The sequence below is a fragment of the Felis catus genome, chromosome F2 (genome assembly GCF_018350175.1).
Source record: "Felis catus isolate Fca126 chromosome F2, F.catus_Fca126_mat1.0, whole genome shotgun sequence".
Classification (NCBI taxonomy): Eukaryota; Metazoa; Chordata; class Mammalia; order Carnivora; family Felidae; genus Felis; species Felis catus.
Window position 1 is genome coordinate 46,237,293 of NC_058385.1, and position 13,950 is coordinate 46,251,242.

General features: G+C 42.4%; 1 protein-coding gene across 5 annotated transcripts in view; it reads left to right on the top strand.

Annotated features, from left to right (window-relative positions):
• The window catches only part of SPAG1 (sperm associated antigen 1), an 80,492-nt gene that overhangs the window by 51,326 nt on the left and 15,216 nt on the right, over positions 1–13,950 (top strand). For all 5 annotated transcript variants that reach the window (XM_011291414.4, XM_045049896.1, XM_045049895.1 and 2 more), the window contains 3 exons: positions 2,398–2,530; positions 4,407–4,533; positions 13,227–13,382. In XM_011291414.4, coding sequence (XP_011289716.3) covers positions 2,398–2,530; positions 4,407–4,533; positions 13,227–13,382 — 416 coding nt within the window. The remainder of the gene's footprint in view (positions 1–2,397; positions 2,531–4,406; positions 4,534–13,226; positions 13,383–13,950) is intronic.

Genomic DNA, 13,950 nt, shown 5'->3' on the forward strand with positions numbered 1-13,950 from the left:
TTGTTAACAGAGTGAATATACTAACTGTACCGTAGATATGGGATAGCTAATTATAAGCACAAGTATAATCAGTTCTTTCTGTTCATTTTTATGTGATTATTAGAATAGATACCGAAGCTTTAAAAACACTGGGGGAGGAAAAGCTTAAGGAAAGTTTTTCAGCAAGTTATATAAGCCCTAAAACAGAGTAATACTCTGTTTATGTTTTAGGGCTTATATATACTAGATTTGTGGGTAGGGTCATTGGCCCCATTGTATGAGATCTTTCGAAACATGACACATTAGAAATACTCTGTGATTGGGATGCCTGGGTGGCTCAGTCAGCTGAGCGTCTGACTCTTGGTTTTGGCTCAGGTCGTGATCTCAGGTTTCAACAGTTCAGGCCCTGTGTCGGGCTCTGTGCTGATGGTGCAGAGCCTGCTTGGGATTCTCTCTCTTCTTCCTTTTTCTCTGGCCCTTCCCTGCTCGTTCTGTCTCTCTCTAAATAAATAAATAAACTTAAAAAAAATTTTTTTTAATATTCTGTGATTTAAAGTAAAAGATGAGAAGTTACTACTTCATGCCATTGTGCAGGGGACAAATAAGATTATTGTTAATATTCCAAGTTTATATTACAAGTTTAGTGTATTAAGATTTTTAGATTATAAAATTTAAAGATATTTTATTTTTTTTTTTATAAATTTTTTTTTTCAACGTTTATTTATTTTTGGGACAGAGAGAGACAGCATGAACGGGGGAGGGGCAGAGAGAGAGGGAGACACAGAATCGGAAACAGGCTCCAGGCTCTGAGCCATCAGCCCAGAGCCCGACGCGGGGCTCGAACTCACGGACCGCGAGATCGTGACCTGGCTGAAGTCGGACGCTTAACCGACTGCGCCACCCAGGCGCCCCTAAAGATATTTTAAATTTTAATTTATGGATTTTTATATCAGGTGACTCCATTGGGTAATTTACACAGATTTAAAACTTTTAGATATTCATACTTTATGTGTGTTAAAAAAAACTTTGATTGCAAGTAACAGAAAATCTATTGACAGGTTGTAAGGAATGGTTTTGGCTCATGGAACTGAAAGGGCTCAGGCAGGCCCTAAAACCAGACACAGCTCATCAGGGCTCAAGTTCTGATGGAAAATAATAGAACTGCAGCAGTTTTAGGCTTCATGTGTGCAATTAAGAATGTCTAAAGGGAGAGAGACGCCATTGCTTTGGGTGGCATTAATTTAACAATGAGAAAATATTACACCTAAAACCCTAGCTTTTTTATCCTGTTCCTTTCTTGGCCCAGAATCTAATGGTAGTTACTCTAATGGGTCATGTGTCCATTCCTGAGCCAGTCCCTATGATGAAGGAATGCCAAGCCTGGATTGGCTTAGGCCTGAGTTCTTGATCAGTGGAGTCAGCTTCCCCTGAACACCTAGGGTTAATAGGAGAGGGGTGATAGCTGAATGAATATCAAGGCACTCTTAGGAAGGGGAAATGGATCCTAAACAGAGAGTCAGCCATGATCACTGCATGATAACAGGTAATGGTAATAGTTGGGACTCTCTCTTTGAAGATAACAGAAAACCCAACCCTTTATGGCTTAAGCAATAAAGGTTGTTTACTGGCTCGTACCGTGGAAAAGTCCGCAAGTAATGTAGCTGCAGGGATGGTTGGATTCAGGATTCGGAGATTCTTATTTAGCTCTCTATCTTGACCTCTCTCTTGCTCTTTTCAGCCCATTTTTAGACACACAGACTCTCCCCTTGTATCATCGGATGGCAGAATAGCTCCTCCTTTCCTCCTCATTTTCCACTGGAAAGAGCCAAGAATTTTCAGAAGCTGCCACAGAAATCTTAAGTGTATCTTATTGGCTCTCATAGGCCCATCCCTGACCAATTAGATTATTGTGGCTAAAGAAATAATATGTGCTGATTAGTAAAAAAATAAAGATTACTCCAAATGGTAGGGCTAGGGTACGGTTTGCTTTACCTAAACTACAGGACAGAGGGTGGAGGAGGTGTGATTTTCCAAGGAAATGTGGGGCCAGATGTCTGCCTCAGGCATGAACAGGTTTGTTTGTTCATTTTTCATGAAATAGTTTTCCCACCAAACACTGTAGATGTTTGTATCTTCAGCAGAGGACATACCAATATGGATAAAATAATATAATTACTTATATTTTATTTTCTAATTTGAAAAAATATTGTAATTGTGTAATTTTTACTTACAGCCAATTTGTCTTTTTAATTTGTATACCAAGTTTTGTTCCACGTAGACTTCAGCTCTGCATGGTATGTGTGGTCAGGTTAATTTGCAATAGAATATCTACTTACAGATGTACTGAAGATTTTGTAGAGGTGCTTATATGAATCCTTCCTCTTTTTTTTTTTTTTCCCCTTGGGGGGTGTCCCATAGATGAAAAAATGTTTAAAACCCTTAAAGAAGAAGGAAATCAATGTGTAAAGGACAAAAACTATAAAGATGCCCTTAGTAAATACATTGAATGCTTAAAGATTAACAACAAGGAATGTGCCATTTATACAAACAGGCAAGTTCTTTGTAACTTTATGTATTTCTTACGTTCATTTTTTTTTTATTAAAACATACAAATTAATTGCCGAATTTTTTTCCCATCATTTTGACAATTTATATAGCATATTGTCCTAGGTGAGTATTCTTTAAAGAGATGGGGCCATAGAAGTTCCAGAGAGATGGAAAGCATGAGGCGGGCTGGGCGTCTGGTTGGTCTGCGACACAGGTTCTGCAGGCCGTCCTCACCACCCTGACGTTGCTGCACTGTCCCGTCTTGGCCGTTTGGACCCACTGTGGCTTAGTCAGGTCTGCGCATCATCCTCCGTGTAGGAGCAGGAGTCACCTCCCTTTCAAACTAGTTCTTAAGTGTCCTTTTTCTCTTGAAGTCCTAAGAGAGGGGACCGCATCTTTCAGTGCATAGCAAGAATAGGCAGATTGTTCTGGAAAGCTGTTTAGAGGCCATCTATACCACATAATGGTAAAAGATCACTCTAGAAATCTGGTGATTGGGGAATTTTAGGAGTAAGTAGAGTCTGGGGTGATGAGGAAGAAGGCTTAGTTCCTAAAGAGCAGGGACTCCCAGCACAAGATTTCCTAGCTATTTCAGATGAATTCTTTTTAATTTAACTTCTCACTGCTTTGTTTTTGTACATGTTTTCCTCTATTGGCAACCATTTTGCCAAAAACTTTGTCATTAACTCCAACAGGTAGTTTTCTACTCTTCTTCTGTTCAGTCTCTGCGGTTCTGGGCATTAATGGCCACTCAGTTTTCCCTGGAAACCGCCTCTCCTCTTGGCATCAGTGCAGACACTCACTTGCCTGGCTCTTTTCTTCCTCTATGGGCCTTTCTTTCCCAGCCGTTCTCGGGGTTCTGAAGGTGTAGGTCCCTTTTTCACTCTGCATGCTCTCTGAGCCATTGCATCCTCCCTTCAGTTCCATTACCTTTCAGTTGTGTCCCCCCCAAATCTCTGTGTGGGCTCCAGACCTAAGCACTCCGCTCCTCTCTGCCTTCCTGACCGATGTGTCCCTCTCCTAGTGTGTCTGCAAGCTCGGATGTCCTACTTCTAAATTCCTCTTGGGGGAGCCTTTCTCTCCGCCCTCCCCTTCACCCATGTCCCATCACCACTGTCTCCTCCGAGACGTCTGCTACCCCCTCCACAGAACAGACTTGTTCCCTCTCGTCTCATTCTCTGAATTGCAGCACGACTAATCTTCCTAAAACATGGTGAACATGTTAGCCCCTATTTGAGAACCCATTGGTGGACTTGCTGGAAGCTCAGGATAAAGCTCAGGCTCCTTGCTCTTCCCCATCTGGCCTGACCGCCCTTCTACCTCATCCCTGCACCCAGCTAGCCATATGGCACTTAGTTCATCAAGAGTACCTTGCTCTCTTTCACTGTGAGACTCTGCCGTTGCTGGGCCATTGGCCACCCTCTCCCCTCCTGCATCTTAACTCTCAGCCCAGTGCCTTCACACTGGATAATTCTCACCTCCCACTCTGGGCTTCAACTTAAATGTAACTTCTTCTGGGAAGTCTTCCCTGATTACTCTTGCCTTTGCCTCAGCCCCACCAGATCTAGTAAGATTCTCAGCTGTGTGTTCCCAGAGCATCCTGTTCAGATTTTATTATGTTTGCTTATTTTAATTGTCTCTTCCACTTAGACTATAGCCTTCTTGAGGGGCCTGAGCTGTACTTGTTTGCAGTTGTATCCCCAGTGCCATAATTATGTATATTGCAAGAAAATGCCACAATTAGAGTAAAATGTTAGGCTTCAGTGAGACAGCCAACAGACTTATTGAGCTATGTTCTGATTGTTATTAACTATCTAAATTTATAGTGTTGTCTTTGCATTTCATAATACGTAATTACTTTCATAATTACATTCTACCAGAGCTCTGTGTTACTTGAAGCTGTGCCAATTTGAAGAGGCAAAGCAGGATTGTGATCGGGCACTTGAGATAGATAACAGGAATGTAAAAGCGTGCTACAGACGAGCTCTGGCTCATAAAGGACTCAAGGTGAGGAAATTTTCATTTTAATAAGTAAATTTCAGCTCTGAAAACAATATGTGGTTTTTATGAACATGAATCTTGGGAGTGAGATTATCCTGGGATTTAATCCTGGTTCTATGCTAACCAATCCTGAAAGCTTAGAATAGGCCTCAGATTTCCCCTACCTTTAATGTGGAGTTAGATATTTTCTAAGATTCCTTCCAGCTCAAAAATTATTATTTTATTTCCGGATTTTCCGAGGACTTTTGTTAGTTAATGATAGATCCATTTTATGGAACAGGAAGGTTTGTTACTGAATCACTGAAGGCAACCACTGGATTCCTCCACCAAAGGATTGAGGTGTCTGTGGGGTGGGAGGAAGGCATCAGAACGGAAGCTTGGTTCACCAAGTGAAAGTTGGTAGAGACATCAGAGATTGGTGATTTGGGCCTTAAACTGGCTGCTTTAGAGTGGCATTCTTCTCTAAGAAAACCACACCATTATTTGCAAAGAAAGTATTGTATAATTACACTTTTCTTTAGGCTGATTCTTGTGCATGGAAAACTTGAATGAATGTACATATTTGTAGAAAGTAATGTCACAAAGAAAAGTCAGAACATACTGGGCTATGGCATTTCTTGAAATTGTTATTTCTTAAGAATCAACTTGATTAGGGTCTAATACAATGAAATTCACACATTGTAAGCTTTCACATCTTTTAATTTTTTTCTCTTTAGAGGTTTTTTTAAATTGAGATACAACTGACAACTAACATTGTATTAGTTTCAGGTATACAGCCTAATGATTTGATTTGCACAATGATCACCAGTAAGTCTAGTTAGCAGCCCATCAGCACACATAGTTGAAGTTTTTTTTCTTGTGATGAGAACTTTTAAGATCTATGCTTGTAGCAACTTTCAAATATGCAATACAATATTATTAATTGTATCACCATGCTGTGCATTATATCCAATGAGTTCTTTCTTTCTTAACTGGAAGTTTGTGCCTTTTGACCCATTTCACCTACTCCCCAGCCCTTGTCTTGCCTCTGACAACCACCAGTTTGTTGTGTCTATAAATTCAGTTCTGTTTTTGGTCTTGTTTTCTAAATTTCACGTGCAAGTGCAGTCATAAGGTAATTGCCTTTCTCTGTCTTACCTCACTTTTAGCATATGCCCTCAGGATCCATCCATGTTGTTGCAAATGGTAGGATTTCCTTCTTTTGTATGACTGTAAATAGACCACATTTTTTCTATCTGTTCATTCATTGATGGACACTTAGGTTGTTTCCATGTCCTGGCTGTTGTAAATATTGCTGCCGTTAACACAGGAGTGCAGAGGTCTTGCAGATTTCATGTTTTCATTTCCTTCAGATAAATACCTAGAGGTGGAATTGGGGGATCATATGGTCGTCTTATTTTAGTTTCTTGAGGAGCCTCCATACTGTTTTCTATAATGGCTATATCAGTTTCCATTCCCACCCACAGCGCACGAGGGTTCCCTTTTCTCCACATCCTCACCAGCACTTGTTAACTCTTATCTTTTGGATGATTGCCGTTCTGACAAGAGTGATACCTCATTGTGCGTTTGAGTTCTGTCTCCCTGCTGGTTAGTGATGTGGAGCATTTTTTCATATACCTGTTGGCCATCTGTATGTCTTCTTTGGAAAAATGTCTGTTTAGTTCCTCTGCTCATTTTTTAATCAGATTACTTTTTCGACATTGAGTTCTGTGAATTGTTTGTGTACTTTGGATAACTGCTTATTAGATACAGGATTTGCAGATATTTTCTCCCACTTGGTAGTTTCCATTTTGTTGATGGTTTCCTTCACCGTGCAGAAGCTTGATGTAGTCCACTTGTTTATTGTTGCTTTTGTTACCTTTGCTTTTGGCATCAAATCCAAAACCCAAGACCAGCATCAAGGAGCTTACCACCTATGTTTTCTTCTAGAAGTTTATGGTTTCAAGTCTTATGTTCAAGTTTGGTCCATCTTTTTTTTGTTGATACTTGTATGTAGTGTAAAGACAGTGGTTCAGTTTTCTCAACAGCATTTATTGAAGACTGTCCTTTCCCCAGTGAGAATTCTTGGCCCCTTTGTCATAAATTAGTTGACCATTTATGCATGGCTTTTTATTTCTGAGCTCTCTGTTCTGTCTTATTCATCTCTGTGTCTGTTTTTATGCCAATACCATACTATTTTAATTACTGTAGTTTTGTAATGTAGTTTTTTTTATTTTTAAAATTTATTTTTGAGAGAGAGAGACAGAGACAGACAGAGCATGAGCAGGGGAAGAGCAGAGAGAGAGGGAGACACAGAATCCAAACCATGTTCCAGGCTCTGAACTGTCACCACAGAGCCCAATGTGGAGCTCAAACTCCTGAACTGCGAGATCATGACCTGAGCCGAAGTTGGATGCTTAACCAACTGAGCCATGCAGGCACCTCCGTCACGTTTAAAATCAGGAAGTGTGATGCTTCCAGCTTTTTGTTCCTTTTCAAGATTGCTTTGGCTATTCGGGGTGTTATGTGGTTCATATAGTAAGTTTTAGGATCGTTTATTCTATTTCTGTGGAAAATGCCATTGGAATTTTGAATGGGGATTGCATTGAATCTATAGATTGCTTTGGGTAGGGTAAACATTTTAAAGGTATTATTTTTTCCCATCCATGAGCATGGAAAGTCTTGCCATTTATTTCTGTCTTCTTCAGTTTGTTTCATCAGTGTGTTATAGCTTTCAGTGTGCAAAGCTTTCACCTTCTTGGTTAAATTTATTCCTAGGTATTTTATTCTTTTTGATGCAATTATAAGTAGAATTGTTTTCTTAATTTGGTCATTGACTTTTGAATAATGTAAATTCTCATGTAGCCATCACTCCAGTCGAGGTAAATATTACTTGCATCTCTCTAGGAAATTCCCTATGCCCATTTTTCTTTATTTCCCTTATTCTGCCCCCACTCCCAGGCAGCCATCCATCTGGTTTCTATCACTGTAGATTAGTTTTGCTTCTTTTTGACAGTAACATAAACATAGTCCTATAGAATTTACTGTTTGACTTTTTTTTTTTTTGCTCAGCATAGCATCTGAGAGTTAATCTGTACTATGTGAATATTAGGAATTGTTTCTTTTTTAAATTTTTAAAATGTTTTTTATTTATTTTTGAGAGAGAGCGAGCGAGACAGAGCGTGAGTGGGGGAGGAGCAGAGAGAGACGGAGACACAGAATCTGACGCAGGGTCTAGACTCCGAGCCACCAGCACAGAGCTGATGTGGGGATCGAACTCATGAACCTCGAGATCATGACCTGAGCCAAAGTCTGATGCCCAAACGACTGAGCCACCCAGGCGCCCCAGGAATTGTTCCTTTTTTATTGCTAATTTTTATTACCGATTATACCACAACTTTTTTTTTTTTTTTAACATATTCACCAGTTAATTACATTCAGCTGTTTCTAGTTTGGGGCTATTAATATAGCTGCTATGATATTTCCCCACCCACATGTTATGAACTTGTTCATGAGTTGGTACAGAAAGAGACCAGCTGTGAGTAGGAGTGGGGATGGAGAGAGATGGTCAGATCATGAAAGGCCCGGGGGTCATGCTGTGGTGACTAGGCTTGATCCTGAAGGTGGTGGGAACCCCTAAAGGCTATGTGGTCAAGGAGGGCACATGGGTCAGATTTGCCAGCAGTGTGGAAGGTGGATCACTGGGGACCCAGCACGGGGTAGGGAGATTGGTTAGAAGCTACCAGGTCAGCTGCCTGAAGGAAGGCAATGGCAGAGGGAAGAGAGAAGGCCTGTTAGTTTGCCGGGGCTGCCATAACAAAGTACCCACATCACGGGTTAAACAACAGAACTTTATTTTGTTAGAGTTCTTACGGTTCTTAATCTTGAGGTTAAGGCGTCAGCAGGGATGGCTCCTTCTGAGGGCCGTGAAGGAAGGATGTGTTCTAGCCCCTCTCCTGGGCTTGCGGTTGGCTGTCTTTTCCCTGTATCTTCACGTTGTCTTCTGTCTGTATATGTCTGTCTTCCACTTTCCTCTTTTTTTAAGGACACCAGTCATACTGGATAGGACCCACCCTAATGATCTCATGTTAACTTGATTACTTCTTTAAAGAACCTATCCCCAGGGGTGCCTGGGTGGCTCAGTCGGTTGAGCGTACAACTCTCGATTTGGGCTCAGGTCATGGTTCCCGGGGTCATGGGATTGAGCCCTACGTCAGGCTCTGCACTGACAGCGTGAAGCCTGCTTAGGATTCTCTCTCTCCCCCCTCTGCCCCTCCCCCGCTTACACTCGCTTGCTCGCTCTCTAAAAAATGAAAAAGAACCTGTCTTCAAATTACATTCTGAAGTATACATTCTAAAGTGCTATGGGTTAAGACTTCAGCATAGGAATTTTTAGGAGGGGAACACAATTAGCCTGTAACAGAGAGATTAACTGAAGGTTGTTTGAAGGTAAAGTCGACAGGACCTACTGAGCAGATGGACAGAGGAAGGAATAAAGGTGGTACCTCCAGGGTTACTGGCTTGGGTAGCTGAGTGGTGCAGTGCAATAATGGAGGGTATTCAGGAGGAGGGAGAGGCTTGAGTGGGGAGGGGGATAGTTAGGTTTGACGTTACTGAGTTTGAGGTAATTCTTTTAGTTCCTGCCCATCACTGATGGGCAAATACTAAAAATACATTCTGTAAAACCTGGTTTTGTTGGGAGAGGGCGGTCATGTTTTTCTACAGTGCAGCTTATGAGCTGTGCTCGTTGTGCCTTGAGGAGTCACGACTTTCTGCATCGCACATGCACTGAGGTTGCCGCGCGGAGGCTGTGCTGTGACCTCCAGACCATTGGAGCCACGCAGCTGCCTGCCCTCCCTGTCGCCCCTCCCAGTTTGTTACAAAGGATGCAGATGAACAGCCGGGTAAAGAGGTGCGTCGGCCCAGGTCCAGAAGGGTCCTGAGCACGGGAACTCCCGTCTCCATGGAGCTGGGGTGCGCCACCTTCCCTGTAGGTTTATGCCACGGTGCGCACGTGACCTGACCCCCCCCCCCCCCCGACTCCTGCTTTTTTTGTTAGCAACACGCTCATTTATAAACCTCACGTATAGATTCCTTAGATGGTATGTGGCACCATGAATTAAGAGAGGCTTCTTCAAAACTCCCTCAGCTTTCTCTGAGCTTGATGAATTCAGGTACGTGAGGGTAGGTGTGTGTGATGACTCGCGAGTGTATGCGTGTCCAGACTCTTAGAGCAGGTTTACTCCATGCTGGTTGCCTGACTCTTGGAACTTGTCTTCCTGACCCAATGTGAGAGGTGTACCTAATGAAAGACTTTCTATACTCCTTTGGAATGCATTCTAGAAATTGTACTCTGCAGAGAGATGATCCCAAATTTGAGTAATCCAACCCACCAGATTATGAGGCCAGCAGTTTGTTTTTCTGGTTTGATTTCTTGCAGTTTTGTTTATACGTCCTGTAGTTTGAGTTATGTGCCAAGCGAATTTAGTTTCAGTATCTTCAAAAGTGACAACTGCTTACAAAACGCACCAGAAGTCATGCCTGGATCCACTTCCTTGGCGTGTCTGGGAGGGGCTGGCGCAGAGGCTCACGAGGAGCAGGTGCCCTGCCTGTAGTTAGTAGCACAGCGCACACACACGCCAGTTTTAAAAATCACGAGGCTTTCACTTAGAATTCCTTTTTCCCCAAGTTTTTGTTTAAATTTCAGTTCACATACAACGCAATACTAGTTTCAGGTGTAGAATTTAGTGATACAGCACTTAGTGTAATACCTGGTGCTCATCACAGTAAGCGCCTCGATCCTTGATCCCCAACACCTAGTTCACCTGGACCCCCATCCACCTCCCCACTGGTGACCATCAGTTTGTTCTCCAGAGTTAAGAGTCTTCCTTGGTTTGCCTCCTCCCCCACCCCGTGTTCATTTGTTCAAATTCCACATGTGAATGAAATCATATGGTATTTGTTTTAGAATTTCTTTCTTTAATCGAGTGCCGCTTACGTACGTGCTAGACTGTGGGAGCGGAGTGGTAAATAAGACATCGTGCTTGCATTAAGGAATTTGCAGCCAATTAATTGGGTATGCTAGAAGGCCAAAAATATCAAAAAGTAACATAACTCTTGTTACAGTTTAAGTGCATCTATTAATATATATATTATCACAAACACATGTGATTATACTTTTTTTTTTAAGGCCTAATGGTATAATTAGCAACTTTGAACGTCTTCCTTTTTGCCAGAGTCATACTTTTCTCTTCGTGTATGCTCTGCTCTTCCCTCCCGCGTGGCTGTTTGTCTTCAGGTCCTCTGTTCTCTGACAACTGTGTCAAAAGATGACTCCTTTGGGGCGCCTGGGTGGCTCCGTCGGTTGAAGGTCCGACTTCGGCTCAGGTCATGATCTCACAGTCTGTGAGTTCGAGCCCCGCGTCGGGCTCTGTGCTGACAGCTCAGAGCCTGGAGCCTGTTTCAGACTCTGTGTCTCCCTCTCTCTCTGCCCCTCCCCTGTTCATGCTCTGTCTCTGTCTCAAAAATAAACGTTAGGGGCGCCTGGGTGGCGCAGTCGGTTAAGCGTCCGACTTCAGCCAGGTCACGATCTCGCGGTCCATGAGTTCGAGCCCCGCGTCGGGCTCTGGGCTGATGGCTCAGAGCCTGGAGCCTGTTTCCGATTCTGTGTCTCCCTCTCTCTCTGCCCCTCCCCCGTTCATGCTCTGTCTCTCTCTGTCCCAAAAATAAATAAACGTTGAAAAAAATTAAAAAAAAAAATAAAATAAAACGTTAAAAAAAAAATTTAAAAAAAAGACTCCTTCCTCCTTGTTAGTATCATCGGAAACCTTGGTTTTCTTACTTGCATTAGTGATAGTCCATACTTACTCATTTGTTTACTTTTTTATATTGTTTCTCTTCATAAGACAGAAACTTCCATAAGGGCCAGGGCCAGGCTGCGTGACCATTTTTGGGATCTGGCCCGCGGGCCCTTGTCTTCCAGTGTCTCCACTTTTCTGGCTCTTTTTCTCTTTACATTTGCTCGCCTCTGTTTTAACTCTTATCGAAGTGTATTTCCTATTTTCTTAGGTCTCCTTCAACCAGACAGATTGCTCTTTATGCATAGATTTTTCTTGAATGGGTTGAAAAACCATACATACTGACTCTGTGACTGGTGGACTTTCATTTCCAAGGCTGTAGCTCACAAATCTGTTTTCAGGCTTCTCGCTAGGATTCCACAACTGTATTCCCATTCACTTTCTGGTCATTGCTGCCTCGATCATCCCAAGAATTCTCTCTCTGTGCCTCAGTTCCCTGACCTTTTAAATGGGGACAGAAGTTAGTATGTACAGGGCTGCTGTGAGAGTAAACTAATACTTCCAAAATGCTGAGAATGGTCAGAGTTAGCAGGAACTACCTCAGCTTGCCCTGCTGCCCCACTTGCTTGCCTTTCGGTATGGTTCCTAGCATGAACACTCAGGATGGAAATACGGTGTCATTTGGGTTTTCTGTAGCTGGTTCCAGCTGTACTGTTGTGACACAGTGGTATGTGATTTGTTCCTAATAGTTTATAATGTACTATCGTTTGTAAACAATTTACCTTTTTTAATGAATTTGAGCAGATTTAAGTTTATCTGTTTAAACAAATCACTTTTGGTGCAGTGTCCTCCTGGACAGAGGGAGAAGGGATGTGGCATCACAGCTAGTCCCCCAGGAACATCACATAACCACAAGCTTAGCTTCCCGGGCCCCAGCCTCCAGAGCAGGCCGTTATTGGTAGGTCATGAATACTTAGGGAGGTTATACATCATTGCAATTCTTTGCCTCCTCACAGAGGAGAACATTGGTGTAGTCTGTAGTTCTAGAATATGGCCTGTCACATCAGACTGATTTTGTGGCCTCTGTCTCAGCTACCACATTCTGCTATGCGTTTAGATGCCTTTTCTTTGCCCTCAACCTCTCCCAGCGTATTGTCTGACTCGATGGAAGAATAAATGTTGACACTAGCCTATTTGAACAGTATACAGCTTTGAAGGGTTTGATGGTACAGGATACAATGTGATAGCTGACATTTGTATCACCCTTTATAAAAGTTTAAACCACTCATATCACTACTTCATTTATGCTTGGTACAGCTTTGTGAAAACTCGAGTAGGAAAGCTTTTGTTATCCTTAAAGGTGAGAAAACTGAAACTCAGAAGGTTAAATAAGTAGGATTTTGTTTTTGTTTTTTTTTAAGTTTGTTTACTTTGGTGGGGGCGGGAAAGACAGAGGCAGAGAGACTGAATCCCAAACAGGCTCCTCACTGTCAGCACAGAGCCTCACTTGGGCTCAGACTCATGAACCGTGAGATCGTGACCTGAGCCGAAATCGAGATTTGGACGCTTAACCGACAGCCACCCAGGCGCCCCCGTTCCAGTTTCTTATTTAGGTAGGTACTACTAACATGAGGCTGTTCGTTCATTTCACAGACAGCAAACGCCTCCTGTACATCCGGGACTGATGGTTGTGATACACAAGTGAACTGGAGTCTAAGAACTCCAGATTCTGTGCTCGCTTTTATGGGTTTTAATATTTCAGTCCGAGACTACTTTGTGGGCCTGACTTTGTAATCTGGGCACTACAGGGAGCCCACCGCACACATTCTGTGCCACTCCGCCCCTCAGTCTCACTCCTGCTTGGGTTAATCTGTGCCTCTTCTTTTGTCATAAAAATTATTTTCTCTGCCTTTCTACTTTCAGGATTATCAGAAAAGTTTAAACGATCTCAATAAAGTTCTTCTGCTGGATTCAAGTATTATTGAGGCAAAGATGGAACTGGAAGAGGTAACCAGACTCCTTAAGGATAATGCATCATTCAACAAAGAAAAAGAGAGAAGGAAAATTGAAATTCAAGAGGTATTTGTATTTGATTAACTTTGAAAGTACTCTTTGGGGGATTTCGTAGATGCTAAAATCCTATTTCTCTGAGTTCTACAAAAAAAATTTTTTATTTTCTTTTTACTTGGATGTCCAGTAAAGACATTTTAACCAGTTATAAAGACAAAACTTTCCTTTGCTATAATTAGCCACTGTAGATCCCAGCTTGTGTCCATCGAGGGTACTGGAAGTCTGCATTCCTGAGGTTTCTCCTTTCTCTCCCCCAGCCACCCCCACCTGGCCTATAGTTTGCATTGTTTCTGCTCCAGATTGCTCTGGAAGCCTGTTTGCTTCAGGGTACACCTGGAGAATCCTGAAAGGACTCATTCAGTGTCAGTGGCCCTGCCAGCCATACGCCATAGGGATTTTTTTGATTGATCGAGACCTTTTTAGCACTCTGAAACAAGACTGGCCTAATCGGAGATTTTGGAGTATCCCAGAATCAAACTCCGTGTCTTGCGCTCTAGCTTTTTCGTTTGGCGTCCGTGAAGAATGTCAGCTCATGAATTCCTGTGTCCTTGTGGATGCTAATATCATATCCCATTTA